Genomic DNA, 14,309 nt, shown 5'->3' with positions numbered 1-14,309 from the left:
GTGGGAATATCCTATTATATTGCTTCATTTGTAGTGATATGATTGGAATATTTATTTATTTGTTTCCGTCTTGTCATGTTATGTGTGATGTATGTCAGAGTCATATGTCCTGCAGAACAGAAACCTGCAAAAAAGCAGTTTTTAAACCGAATCAGGCCAGATTATTTTATATATATATATATATATATATATATATATATATATATATATATATATATATATATATATATATATATATATATATATATATATATATATATATATATAATAATTTTTTAAAATCCTTTTAATAAATCAAATCAAACCAAACCAAATTTCATCATTTCACAAATCATATTGGAATATTGGTGGGCATTTTTTCTGATGTAAAATGTGACTTTAAGGCATTATTTTTAAATCCTGAAATAGGTCAAAGTTTAGTTTTAAAGATTTCTGAAGAGTCACCAAACCATAACATATAAGTCATAATTTGACAAATGGAAAATGAAAGCAGCCTGATACAGATTCAATTTGGGTTCAAGACATTTGGAGAAAAACTATTTTGCAATTTGTGCATCACATTTAAACTTAATTGAAAAAGAAAAAAACACATAGGTCATGTCAAGTAGCCTGATGAAAGCAGGAGTACCTATGAACATTTTCATGAGTTCTTTGGAAATACCATTAGCAATTCTCCATCTGATGACAAAACTGGATGAAAAGATGATTGAGACAAAACCCCATTTCTGAGTAATAGAATTAACATTAAAAACATCAACACACGAATGTGTAAAAAATGAAATCGCTTTAATCTTTTAGAAGTAAGTTGTTAGACTATTTCGATTTGGTCGATAAAGTCTAACTGTATAGACGAATGATGAAACAAAACAAAAGGTTTGTTTCTCTTTATTTTATTAGTATTTTGCAGCATTTGTACAATAATCTTTCTAATTTAAAAGATTAAAGGACTGGAAGAAATGTCAATTTGTGCTTTTTTATATTTTTCAAAATTATACTACTATGACTTGTAATATTGTATAATAGATTACATAAAATCGGGTGCAAAGACTTGGGATTACTGTTGTTAAATGTTGCGTAAGGATATCTCTCATTACATTCACATGCATGCTAATGATTTAAAACTTATTCTGAATGAGTAATTTTCTAAGATTAAGTAACTACTATTTAAAGTCCCACTCCGATTATCTTTTGATCTGTTTTAAAATTGATCCCAGTGATCTTTTAATTATGATTATTGTGTTTATAGCCAAAAAACCTGTGTCGTTTTCTAGGACATAGTTTCTGCAGAGCGGCATGAGTTCATTAGAAATTTGACTGATTTGTGGGCAGGACTGCTGCCATGGAGTGAGCCCGCTTCTACTTCCAGATTTTTCGAACTTCATCCATCTGTTTTCACTCTCTCCTGCTACATTACAGCCCCTCACACCCCCAACAGGCAATCTATATTGGAGATTTCCAGCTGTACAATTTAGAGCCAGATTCCAGCTTGGACGGGAAAAACGAAGACCTTCGTGGATTTATTTGTTATTTTTATCTGCATGTTGATGCATCAGAAAGGAGCAGATCAGGAAGCTATTGACCCACCTATTGTGCCTTCATCGCCACAACGACAATGATTTGAATAAAGAAATACTCAGAAAGGCTATTTTAATCTTGATTTGTTTTTTATATGTCCTCAATCATAAAAAAATAAATAAATAACATGTTAAAAACACCAAAAAGACTATATATATTGGAGTGGGCCTTTAAACATGTTGGCCCCAGAATAAGTCCCAATAATTTAAACTCTTAAACTTTACAATACAAAGAAAAGTACTTGCCATCAAAAAAGAATGTATTCTTATAGTGGTTTAATATACTCAATTACCATGCTGTTTTTTTTATACGTAATGTATTATTTATTAGGTGTTTGACCGCTAACATTAGGGTAGTTTTTCAGTTTAAATGAAACCCTTGATTACAGAATTAAGAATTTGGTATATAAACCCTATGTGGAGACAAAATAACATCTAATCTTCAAATTGACCAGACATTATTTCAAACTTCAAAATGTTGCTGGTCTTTTTAAATAAAATAATTGAATATCAAACATATATTCAGATTTCACAGTTTAATGTCTTGCACTGCGGCTTGATAAGATGCTCCATTCATCGACATCCCTTCTCCTATTTTCACAACTGTTGTATTTATTCTTTTTTGGTTTCATTATTGTCATTTAAATGGTCTTTCTCATTTGTGGCGCCCACAACACAATGGAAGAGTCATAAACACGGGAAGATAAGGCACAACAGGCTGAGCTAAGTGACAGCCGTTCCCTCCTCAAACACCTCTGCATGTAATTGAAACACTAATCATCCCATAATTACAAGCGGCGACTCGTTGCATTAGATAAAGTCAACCTAATAGCCAGTGAGCTGACAGCGGAATAGAAAAAAAAAACACAGGAGATGAGGCATGATGTAAAAGTTATGGCCCATGAAGAAGAAGAAAGGAGGTGATGACATTTTGACAAATATGCTACTTTGTCTGGAAGCAGCCTGACTGCTTACAAGAGATGAGAGCTTCTCACGTTGGCCGGGATGATTTCACAACTCTAGAAGCTCCTAAATAGTTCAAGGAAACAGGCTTTTTGCTCATTGTAAGCTCCTTTCCAGGTCGGATGCAAGCTTCGGCATCGTGTCCACTGAAGTACAGCCAATTTAGCCTCATGTTGTGAGAGCAAACTCAAGGAGTCTTGTCTTTTGAGTGCGGCAGCCGCCAGCAACCCAAGGACACCTGGAACCAGATGCCTGCTTTTAGTGTAAAATAAAAGCAGCAACGCTTTTGTGAGGTTTGTAATCTTCGCTAGGAGAAAAGGAGGAATGAGAAAAATGAATGGCTGTTTTAAAACTTCCATTATCCCTGACATACAGGTGCATTTTTCTGCATTTATGGTGAAAATAATATCGTTAAGTGCCTCTGTGCCTGTATTTTTTTCTTTTTTTTGCCGCTTTTGAATTCGCTGAATCCATTAATCCATCATGTTATTATTATATTTGATAAGACCTTGAAAAGTAAAGGGGGGGGGGGGGGGGGGTACTTATTTCATTTCTAAGATTTGCTATCAGAAAATCATGATTTTTCAAGTTACCTCGGTCTGCTAGACCACCTTAACCCTCTAAGCTTCTTAAACCAGCCCTAATGTCATGGGGACACAGAAGACAAACTACTAGGGCAAAGAAAAATCAATTTAACTGCTTCAACACAATACCCCATAGGTATTTTTATTTTTAATATAAGCAAAAAAATAAATTATAAATATTAACATGTTCAGTCTCGTGCATCGTTCCGGTGCATTGACGAACCAGCAGAGGGGGATAAAGCTGTGTTTCCCCTCCTTTCTACCCCCCACCCTTTACTTCTCTCCCTCTTCCGTGGCCCCTGACGGGAAAGGCCAACTGAGCTCCGGGGAATATTTATGAGCAGAAGAGAGCAATTGGTTTGAGATCATTCGATGAGGGCGGGTGAGAAACAGAGGGGGGAAGCGAAGGCTTAGAAAATCGAGAAAGTGTAGATAGACGCATAGACAAAGGCATAGCCAGAGGTTAGGTATGAGTGTTTTTTTACTTAACCTTCTTTCACTCCCCATGGGTAATTAACAGAGAACTTCCTATTTCCAGTTCTCCGCCGTACGCCCAAGTGTTGCCGCATTTCTATTCTGAGGAAGTGATGAATTTGCATGAACACTTCAGGAAGCTGTCCAGATTGAGCTCATTTTGGCTGCTCAACGAGTCCAGTGTTAGCTTTACACTCTAGTTTAGAAGCACAGCGGTGACAGTTAAAGAGTCAATAACAGAACGTAATCGTCTAATATAAATGCTGAAGGAAAAAAAAAAAAAACACAAGTGTCTGTGATCATCAAAAAGTAATAAAACCTGACTAAATCACTTTTTTTATTAAAGTTGCATGGGTCTGCTTTGGACCTCTACAGAAAAAAGACAAAAATAAAAGCACAGCACGCCGCAGTTTGAAGGCACCTCTGATGTCTTCAGCTCCCCGAATCTATGACTGCTCAATGATGGCTGGCAGTGTGAGTAGTGCGAGGTATTTAAAGTCTAAAAAAGAGAAGTGTTTTTAAAGGAGAGGAAAGAAAATGTCATTGTAGCAACTCTAATTTTTGTACTTTTTTCACCTTGCTTTATTGAATTTTTCCTCTAATTAGCTGACTTCTGCTCCTACTTTTTTATACAAAACTGAAAAGGCCAGTGTAGCCCAATGGGAGAGGGGGTATGAGGGTAGGCATGGGCTATTTAAGTTTCCAGATATTTGTTGTAAAAAGGTCAATGACAGTCATATGATACCCCACACACACATGATTTCCAAGAATCAGAGCGCTTTTTTCTTTTTTTTCAAAAGCGAGAAAAGAAAAGCTTCAGTAAAACTGTTAATCCTGTCTCTATGCTCGTTTATGCTAATACCTTTCAGATTCATCTGCTTTGGGAGGAGTATGGGAACAAAAACAAGAAGCGAGAGACAAAGGTATCAGTTCAAGAAGAAAAGAAAAAAAAGGAGAAAAAGAGGATGCCAACTGGGAGATAGCGAAGGAGGAAATGATGGATGTAGAGAAGCAAACAGCGCTACATTCTCTGTCTTTGCCTGGCATTGTCACCCCTGTCAGCTGCTAAATGCCAGTGTCAGTCAACCCTCTGTTGGGCTGGCAGCAGCCCTTGCTCTGCACAGTGGCCGACTCTCCAACATCCGTCTGATCACACGGTACAAAAACAGCTGCCTCACTCAGATGCTGAGGCATGCTCTGATATTTTAAATGTACCCACAAAAATAATTTTTTTTTCTTTTTTTTTTTAACAGTTTGTAACCTATGTTATCAGGAAATGTTTATTTTGTTTTGGATGATTTAAAGGAAAAGGGGTTTTATAGCTGCAGGGTTCTGTCATTCAAGGCCGCTGCTATAGGTAAAACCGAACAAGTGCACAAAAGACCCACTAGGTCTGGCAACTTTTAAACCACATAAGATGATACATCCATCACACAAACATATGCACGCCGAGTTGCTTGCCCTTTCAGTTCTATTATATAGTGTGTATAGGTCACGCTGCCTTGCACACGTATTGTGCTCCTGAAAAAGATTTCATCAGTTTCAACGAGGAGCTCCAATGCTCCCAATATGCTTCAGTCCTAAAAAATAATGAGCGCATCAACAATAAAATATCAACTCCTGAAAGTTGGGTATCTTATTTAATCACAAATATCTGTGTACAAATGTGGAAAAACGACTAAATGTTTTAACATCTGGGCTCTGGAGTTGACATATGTCTTACCAAGAGTATAGGGTTTGGTAATCCTAGATTTATGAACTCAAGGTGAAAACCTGCATAAGGCAAAATAATGCATTTTCTGTTTGCTATGCTCAGCTTTGTCTCGTCTACAAACAAAAGTTAAGGGGGAAAAAAACGAGCATCGTACATCACAGAAAGCTTTCAAACAAAAACCCTGCTGCTTTTAAGCACACACCCACCGAGCTTCATGCCACACAGTTCTGAAGCCACTCACTGTCACACATCAGCAGGCTCAGTAAGGGATCTGTGATTTTCCCCAAACCTTCCTTTGGTACCTCGGCTGAGTTTATACTGAAAAAGCACAGTTTTGTATCACGCTCATACCACATGTCTGTGCTCTGCTCACAGAAACAGCAAGCACATGTGCAGGCTGCACAGAAAGAAGCTTGGATCTAAGCACAAACTGCACATTTTAAGTTCCAGGTTTTAAACCCTTTATCAAACATCTGCCACCCACTAAATGAACACGTGGCACAAAGTAAATACAATTATTTTTTCTCTGAACTGATAAACAAAGAACAAGTGAAAAAAAATAGATTCATATTGTGAATACAACAGACACCTCTCACCTGTATATCTTGTACTTGGTGGTGAATCCCTGCTGGTACCGTTCTGAGAAATCAACAAACTCCTGGGAGTTGTGAAAAGGACCCTTTTCTGACAGCAGCCAGCCCAGGGGCCCGGCGGAGCCGCTGAAGCCGGCCCCGGCAGAGTCCGCCGCGCCGGCCCCTATCAAGCAGCTCTGGAGCAGGCTCAGTGTTAACCACGTCCATGGAAACATGAGGGCCGACAGTCTATTGGAGATGCACGGGCCACTCATGCTGCTTCCCCCGGCCCCGGTGACTCCTCATTCTCACTGCACTCCCGATGAGTCTTGCTAGATGGAAAAAAAAAAAAAAAAAAAAAAAAAAGAGGAGGAGGAGGAAGAAGAGTGAGAGGAAACTAAAGCACATCAAAGTGATGGAGGTAAAGCAACAGGGATTGTCATGATCATAAATCACTACTCCTGTCATGTTTCTGTTTGCAAATCAAGCAATTTTTACGCAACACAATAAAATGTTTACACTGATCAAAACATATTTTACCTAATTTTGCAAGTCTATCAGTCCGGGAACGTCAAAAAATTAATTTCCAAAAGAAAAAAAAGTCCTCAATATAGCCGGGAAGTTGGGGTTCAGCTGAGCGCACGGACTGCGCAGCATTGAAATGAGATTCCCCCCCACCTTAGGTGTGCCGCAAACGGACCCAATGAATGAGCGCCTGTGCAAGTTAAACTACACAGAAGTAGACATCCGCATCCCCAGAGCGAGCTCCTCACTTTCAGTGTGTTGTATTTCCAGCTGAGAGCGTCCGGAGGTGCGCAGCGGGAAAGGGCTTCCACTTCAGAGGGGGGAGAAGTCAACGCGCACAAGCCACCCGCGCGAGAGAAGCTGTGCAGGCTGCTGTCCCTCCAAACTCATCCTGGCTCCTTGACGCACGCAGAGCGCACGGAGAGCCGCCGTGGATGCAGGCGGTGACTGGACTCGCTGCGCACGGGGCGCGTGAATGACATTCGGGGCGCTCTCTCTCTCTCTGTCTCTCTCTCTGTCTCTCTCTCTCTCTCTCTCACTCCCTTCACTGTATTCTGTGCCTCTTCTTCCAATTTAATTTATTCCAGCAGCGAGAAAGCGAGGATACTTCCGGTTGGATGGAGGAAGTGTGAGTAGGAGGTGTTCGAGAAGGGAGGGCTGGAAGAAGATGGTCAAAGATGTGAGATGCCTGAGACTGAAGGCACCTGTCGTTCAAATGAATGCAAATGAAACTCAGGGAGAACAAAAAAAAAAAGATAAATGACTTTATTAAATCTCCTGCACTGGCTTTTATTAGCAAATTCCACACTTGATTAAAAGATGCGTCAAAGTAAATATTAAAATGTGGTTTTGTTTATTAAAATCTGCATTCTGGGACTGAACCGGATGGGGGAGGCTGCTAAATTTTAAATTACTTTATAAACACCAGAGAAGTTATTTGAAGAATGACTTTAATGATGGTGGCTAGATGATCAGCCACACAGAGGAGGAGGAAAAGAAGGGGAGTCTGTGCACTCAGCCCCCCTGGAGTTATTCTCGTTATCTTCTTTAGCCCCTCTTCCTCCCGCTCCCTCCTTTCCTGCACAATAATCATCACTTCCACCATCAGCAAACTTAATTAGATCTGCTCCATCCAGGCGCTTGTGCGTCGGACACTGAGCGTGGATCAGGGAGGCGGAGAGCAGGCGAACAGAGGAGGGTGGTGGATATGTGCTGCCTCTCAGCTTTTCTGCCGACGTTCAAAGGGAGGTTTTATACAGGGATTGGATTAGAGAAATGAACACCATTGAGTCTCAAGATTCACTTGCTCCCAAACTCAAAGAGAAGCAGAAATCCCGTGGCGCAGACTTGCAGAATTTGAAGTGAAAGAATGAGTTGATTTGTCATGGTTTCATCATCACTCCTTCCTATTGAGTGTCTTTTTCCTCCAACCCTGCCTTGCAGTGATGAGGACTTGTGAAGGACAACTACCTAATCGGAACAGACAGTCTTTGGTCTTTAGTGTTGCTTCTGACTGATAGGATTTTTTTATGTTCTTTGAGCTGCATTGTTGCTGACCACTTAAAGTTTAAAAAGTTTTCAATGAAAAGGAAGTCACAGCTCCAGACTTTTATAAAACAAGACCCTAAAAAAACATAACTACCCAGGTTTCAGAGCTGCAAGAATCTTCTGAACTGGACAGAAACAAAGTCTCACAGCTCATATGTACAAATTCATATCAATCTTTTTTTTTTTCCATTTCTTTTGTAGGTCTTGTAGTCTCGGCCGCTTGTTTATTTCATTTCAGTGGAGACAGGCTAGCCAACAGAATTGATTGCCAATTGACAGAGTATGAGATTTTCCCAGTGAAATGTGTGCATATGAACCAAGTGCAGAGGAAAAGAAAGAAAAAAAAAAGAAAGATCAAAGATAAAGTCACAGCAAAGCACTCATTAAAGCTCCGCAAAGGTGTGTGCTATGTGCAGGTCACAGTGGCTGAGCAGTGAACTATAACAAAGAGTCATCCTTGTGCTCTTTGAGGACCCGCAGAGAGGAGATTGCAACCTTGGAAACCACAGTCAGGCAGACAGGTGAGTTTTGAATTGTTGCCTATTATTTTGCAGCACACACCTCTGTTTATAATCTGCAAAAATGACCTAGATATTAGACATCCCGTGAAAATGTTGCTTTCTAGCAGGATTGTTACAAAAAAAAAAAGTAACCAAATAGACCTCAAAGTACTTCTTTGATTTAGTTAAGGAGTTAAAATACTCTATAATAATATAAGGGCATTGTTGTTTAGGTAGATGCCAAGACATACAATTACTAAAAATCACACTCATCAGAAGCAAGATGTCTACTTTCTTGTCTTATTAATGCATTTTGATCTGATATACATTTGTTTCTATATCTCTTTACTCTTTGAGTTTTATTCATGTGTCATTTTTTGTCTCATTTTGTTGGGTGTGAGGGGTCGGGAGGGTTGAGGGTATGCTGTGTGTTTCATTATGGTATTTTCCATTGTCTTAAACATGTAAAGCACCTAGCATTACGGCCGTATGAAAACCACTTTATAAAAAAAGTATTAATTTGAATATAATACACTTAACAGGTATTAGTTCAAAGACACAGAATGACTTGCTTTTAGGATATGCATCCTAAATATAGTAAATGATAATTTGAAACAAAAAAGGAAAATTAGCAACAGAACAGGAAATTAGCAGACATTTTTTTATGTTGTTTTTATTTGAATTTTCTGGATTATATACTAAAAAAGGCTAAAGCTATGTTTACTCTGATTGCAATTCATGTGTCAGGGGCATTCAGTTTGATGTTAAGTCAATGTACAGAAGCAATCATAAGTCCTGTATCAGGCATGGCACAGCACAGTGGTGTAGCATCAGCGCATTTTGGGCATCTGGTGCAAAGTTTCCAGAGTTCAAATATTGGAACTCTTGGCAAAGCTTCTAAAGCGTCAACCAATCAGGAACTCAGTAGTGACATGTTGATGATTTAGCAAATGGAGTCCAAAACCCATATGGCGGAGAATCCAATTGTCCTCCTCCTGAACTTTACGATATTTTTAAAATTTGCATTAAGAAAATAAGAAAAAGAAAAGTATAATGTGGGGACAGCAAGTCGCCATAATGGCAGAGATGGAAGTACAGTTGAAAGCGGCCGTCATTCAGTTCCTGCAGTAGAACAATCTCATAAACCCAGACATGGTGACATGCTTTCCAACACTATTTTAGATCTCTTCAAAATAAATCAATCTCTCATCTTCATCTCAGCTGTGACTTATGTGAGATTTACAAATACAGACAAAGATTCCATCTAGTGTTGACGCTAACAACTTTTTGACAGTAGCTCCTCCCACACACGTCAAGAGTGTCAAATCTATGAGCACATTTTTACAAGTGTCCAACAGCAAATGTGACGCGTGTTAAAACAGAGGCGCAAATTTGGGAACTCCACAAACCTGTATAGTTTTATAACTTTTATTTTAACTTTGTGTTTCAAGTTTTTCAAAATTTAAGCTTTTATTTTTATGTTTCAAATAGATGGCAAAATGCACCCCAGCAGTTGCTCAAATAACAAATGACTGTTAGCTTCTCTGAACAGCTCATATCTTACAGCCCATCCAGACCTCTCAGTTTGTTACAATTTGCATTTTTCCATGAACATGAGGGCAGAAAATCTTCACTTCCCTTGTGATCAGATTCCTTAATCAGAGTTTTGCCCAAAAAAGGTTGAAAGTGACGTGCAGATGACACTCACACTGCACATCAATGAGCCGCACCAGTTAAAAGCAGTAGAAAATAACCACAACCTGCAAAAGCAAACAGCTGGCGAGCACACTTCATGCTGAGCCTTGTTTGAGTCTACAAGTTCTGGAAAGTTACTGGAGACTGTCATTAGAGAGGGGAAGTTGTTGGGAAACATTCACTTAAGCCTGAATGTGCTGATTGATGCCACACTGGAGTCTATGTAAGGAATAGTCAGGGGGGAAAAAATATGTTAGAGGTTTTAATTAGCCTTTGGTGATGCTTTGTCACAACACTGTTGACTTCAATATTGTTGTTTTTCTTGAGCGAAACAGCTAAACCATCCATGACTCAGGCAATACCCACCTCATGTACTCCCAAAGAGATCAGATTATGCTCTGGCAGATTAATCCTTCAAGTTATCTCTGTCAGTGAAATCTGATGATGAGGACAAGTGATCTTTACTGTTGGGATAAGTAGCTCTAAATCACACAGCACTCCAGCTAAACGCTGCTTTGTCCAGGGTATTAATTGCGAGGAGACACTTGTGAATAAAGGGAAACCCAGTGGGGTCAGAAGCACACTTAACACAGAGATTAAAGGAGCCGGCAGCCTGACCGACTTTAATCAGAATGCTGATTAGTTATTGCTCGTTTGGATCATCGGTTACACTATTAATCAATGTGAGAAATGCCGTTCCTCTTCTCTGATTGTCTGGCTGAATTGTCGTCATGCCTGTTTTATTTTGTATTTGCACAAACAGGCCTGCAGGAGGTGGGGGTTTATAGCCTGAGTCGAGCTGTTGACTCTGAGTTGTGCTGTTCTCAAATTGTGTGAGACACAGCACAGCACATAGTACAGAAGATAAAGTAAAAAATAACCGGAAAATTAAACTAGCCTTGTGATTTTTGATGCACCTTTTCTAATAGAAAGAAACTCAATATTTTGAAATTAAGTGTAAAGCAAGCTGCATTTTTTTTGTACATTTCACTTTTTTTAAGATTTGTGATTGATTTTGTGCAGAGACATACAATATTATTGAAATAGTCCCCCTAAAAACTCACTTAATCTTAAATTCAAGAACTTGTATATATATTGTCTCATATTCTCTAACAGAATTACACCTTTTGAAGTCCTTCGCCAAGTTTGAACACACTGTAGCTGCTTATTTGGTCCACTCTTCCATGCAGATCATCTCAAGAGCTCTGCTGTTTTTGGCCTGTTGCTCAGCAATTTCAACTCCAGAAACTTGACGTGCCACTCCTTCATTGCCCGCTTGGAACCATTGCTATGGTGAAAGATCCAGCTGCATTTCATCCTTGATCCTGTCACTGATGGAAGCAGATTTTTCCTCAAAATATCACCATACTAGGCCCCATTATGTCCCCTATGAAAAAAAGGCGCCCCAAGCATGATGTTTCCACCTCTGTGCTTCAACAGTGGGTTTAGTGTCCTTGTGATGCAACTTAGGATTCTTCCCCAATACGACAAGTGGTGTTTATACTACAGAGCTCCATTTTGGTCTCATCTGAGCACATGAAAGTGACAAATTTTAACAGGGCCTGGACATGTTCTGCCTTAAGCAGGGGGACCTTTGGAGCACCGCAAGATTTGAATCCAAGACTATATAGTGTGTTACCAATAGTAACCTATATGTTACTGTGGTCCCAGCGATCTTTTAGACCACTCCCCCCGTTCCTAATACAGTCCTAATACGATTTATTTCCCACAAGGTGAGATCTTGCATGGTGGAGGTTAATTGTTGTGATCTTGTATTTCTTCCATTTTCAAATAATTTCTCTATCAGTTGATCTCCTCTCACTAAGCTGCTTGCTTATTCTAAATTGGGTCATCCCACTCTTGTTTAGGTTAACAATCTTGCCCTTAGCGTCCTTTGACAGCTCTTTGGTCTTGGTGAAGACGATGCAGTATGGCTTAAAGGGTGTAGACAGGCGTATTTTATACCAGTTTAAATGGGAGCCATTCATACAGGTAAGAAGATGAGGGTAGACGAGCTCCTTAAAGAAAAAGTAACAGGTCTGTAACAGGTCTTGAATGTTTGTAGGAGCTTCGGACTTATTACTTTCTGTCTTTCTCAGTTTGGAATAAACCCATGATAAACATGACAGACCTCTTTCATCTTTTGAAGTGAGACAACTTGCAGAATTAGTGACTGCTAAAACTGAAAAGCCATCTGGAAAATGTCCAACTAAAGTGATTAACAAACTCCTATTTTCTAGACGGAGAAGAAAGATTGACATACTGTGACTATTGTATACTGAACTGCAACTGAATCTTGATTGTTTGGTATAACACAGCTCTAACACATATCCAACTATTTTGGTCTTGAAGAAAACATCAACTAGAAGCAATAAAAACTGTTAGAATCTGCAGAATCTCCTTGGGCAATTTTCTGAACCAGCATGCTACACAGCATATGCTCACCATGGAAGCAAGGCATACTGTGTGTGCATAAACAAGAGCTGCTTGTATGAATTAGAAGACACTGTCAAATTTTAGCAACATTCATAAATTTAATTTACGATTTATATGTTTGGAAGGCAAATCATCTTATGTTCAAGGTTGGATCCCATACTTTTGTACATCCAACTTGTTGTGAAGAAGCCTGGTATAGTTTTAGTTGGACAACGTAGTGTATAACCTCCATTGAAACAAAAATAGTCCCAAAAAGAAAGCACATCATTTTATGCTTTGCATTTTATAGTTCTGTGTTTCAACATGATATATGAGATCAATTTTATCTTTGTTTTTTTCTTAATTATGCTAAAGCTCATCTTTTCTTTTCTTTTTACGGTGGTCTTTTCTGAAAGTGGCATATTCTCTGACAAAAAGGCCCCATCTATCTTTGTTTTAGTCAACAGACAACACTTTCATTTCCTCCTGGAGGCTACATTTAAAATGAAAGTACGTGGAGCTAGAACAATATACCAGCTAATCACTGCTGCAGTGGGTTTTACATGTATCTATTTGACGTGCTAACTTAAAAGGATAATAACTTCCTGTTTAGGCTAATTCGAAGAAGAAAATAAAAAATAGATCCAGCCAAGTCAGTTGATTAACCACTAGGTGGCTTGTAACAGAAGCTGGTCACTTCAACAAAAAAAGAGTCCTACTTTACACCTAACAGACATAAAACTGTACATACATCTAGTTCCCTTTTTTCATTCTTATCATGATTTAATATGCAAAATTGCTGCACTGGGGGGTGAATTCTTTGATCCTTCAAATTGTATTTTAAATTTGATATCTTAATCGCTGTTACACATTATTGTTGTTCACCTTTTGTCATATTCCTTCAGGGAATAACTTGTGTCTACATAGTTAGACTGTAGCGCAAAGGATCATGTCCAAAGACTCATACTGGATGAAGCTCACCACTCCCCCTGGGAACCAAACCCTGGTTTCCTGCCATTCCCACTGTTACACATTGATGTAACCAATTAAAAGATAGGTGCCACCAAATTCTCACTAAACTACAACAACCTTACTGGGCACATCCCAACAATCATCAGGCTTATATTTATGCATTTATTGATCCTTTTTTTGGAAAATAGGCTTTATTGACGAAATATCCAGCAAAGAGACTAAAATTTTCAGGAGATGGTACTAGATTTGTCACAGGCTGGGAAGTACATTAAACTAACGACTTCCTTATTGCTTTGCGATGGAGTCTATGAGGGGTGAAAGTACAAGATGAGGCATGGTCTTCATGGCAGAAAGCTAGACAAGCAACCAAAAAAGCAAAGCAAACGGGCTCGGAAACACATGTTCAAGCAACCACTTCCAATAAAAAGTCTTTTTAGTCTATTTCAGGATTTCACATTAAAAAATGATCGCATTCACAGGTCTCTATGCAAGTTTATAAGTCAGTACTAAATGCCCGGTCACTAAACACTTGTCAAAAGTTAAACCAGTTGAACTTTGATTAACCAGGGACTCAGCTTTAATAGTGACATATGGGTAGCGTCCTTTTCAATACACGGAGACGCCAGCTGTTTGAAAAGTGATCATGGAGGAGAAATTAATATTTGCGGTTTGTTTCCAGACAGAATTGTATAACACCAAGTCTTTCATATTTAGGAAGAGATCTGTGAGAGAAAAAGCCTGGAGCAAGATTCATGAGATTTCCACCACTTCGA

At 39.0% G+C, this 14,309-nt stretch overlaps 1 protein-coding gene across 4 annotated transcripts in view; it reads right to left on the bottom strand.

The window, feature by feature from the left end:
- The window catches only part of LOC101162995 (BMP/retinoic acid-inducible neural-specific protein 3), a 104,569-nt gene extending 94,804 nt beyond the window's left edge, over positions 1-9,765 (bottom strand). For 3 of the 4 annotated variants that reach the window (XM_078946635.1, XM_004068210.5, XM_078946636.1), the window contains exons 1-2: positions 6,422-9,765; positions 5,906-6,213 (exon numbers count right to left, since the gene is read on the bottom strand). In XM_078946635.1, the coding sequence (XP_078802761.1) occupies positions 5,906-6,156 (251 nt within the window). In that variant the 5' untranslated portion in view covers positions 6,157-6,213; positions 6,422-9,765. The remainder of the gene's footprint in view (positions 1-5,905; positions 6,214-6,421) is intronic. The other variant, XM_020702537.3, reaches the window with a different exon arrangement.
- Between the last annotated feature and the right edge of the window lie 4,544 nt (positions 9,766-14,309).

The sequence above is a fragment of the Oryzias latipes genome, chromosome 4 (assembly GCF_053564925.1).
Source record: "Oryzias latipes strain Hd-rR chromosome 4, Olatipes_Hd-rR_3.1".
Taxonomy (NCBI): Eukaryota; Metazoa; Chordata; class Actinopteri; order Beloniformes; family Adrianichthyidae; genus Oryzias; species Oryzias latipes.
This window is presented reverse-complemented; position numbering and strand designations above follow the sequence as displayed.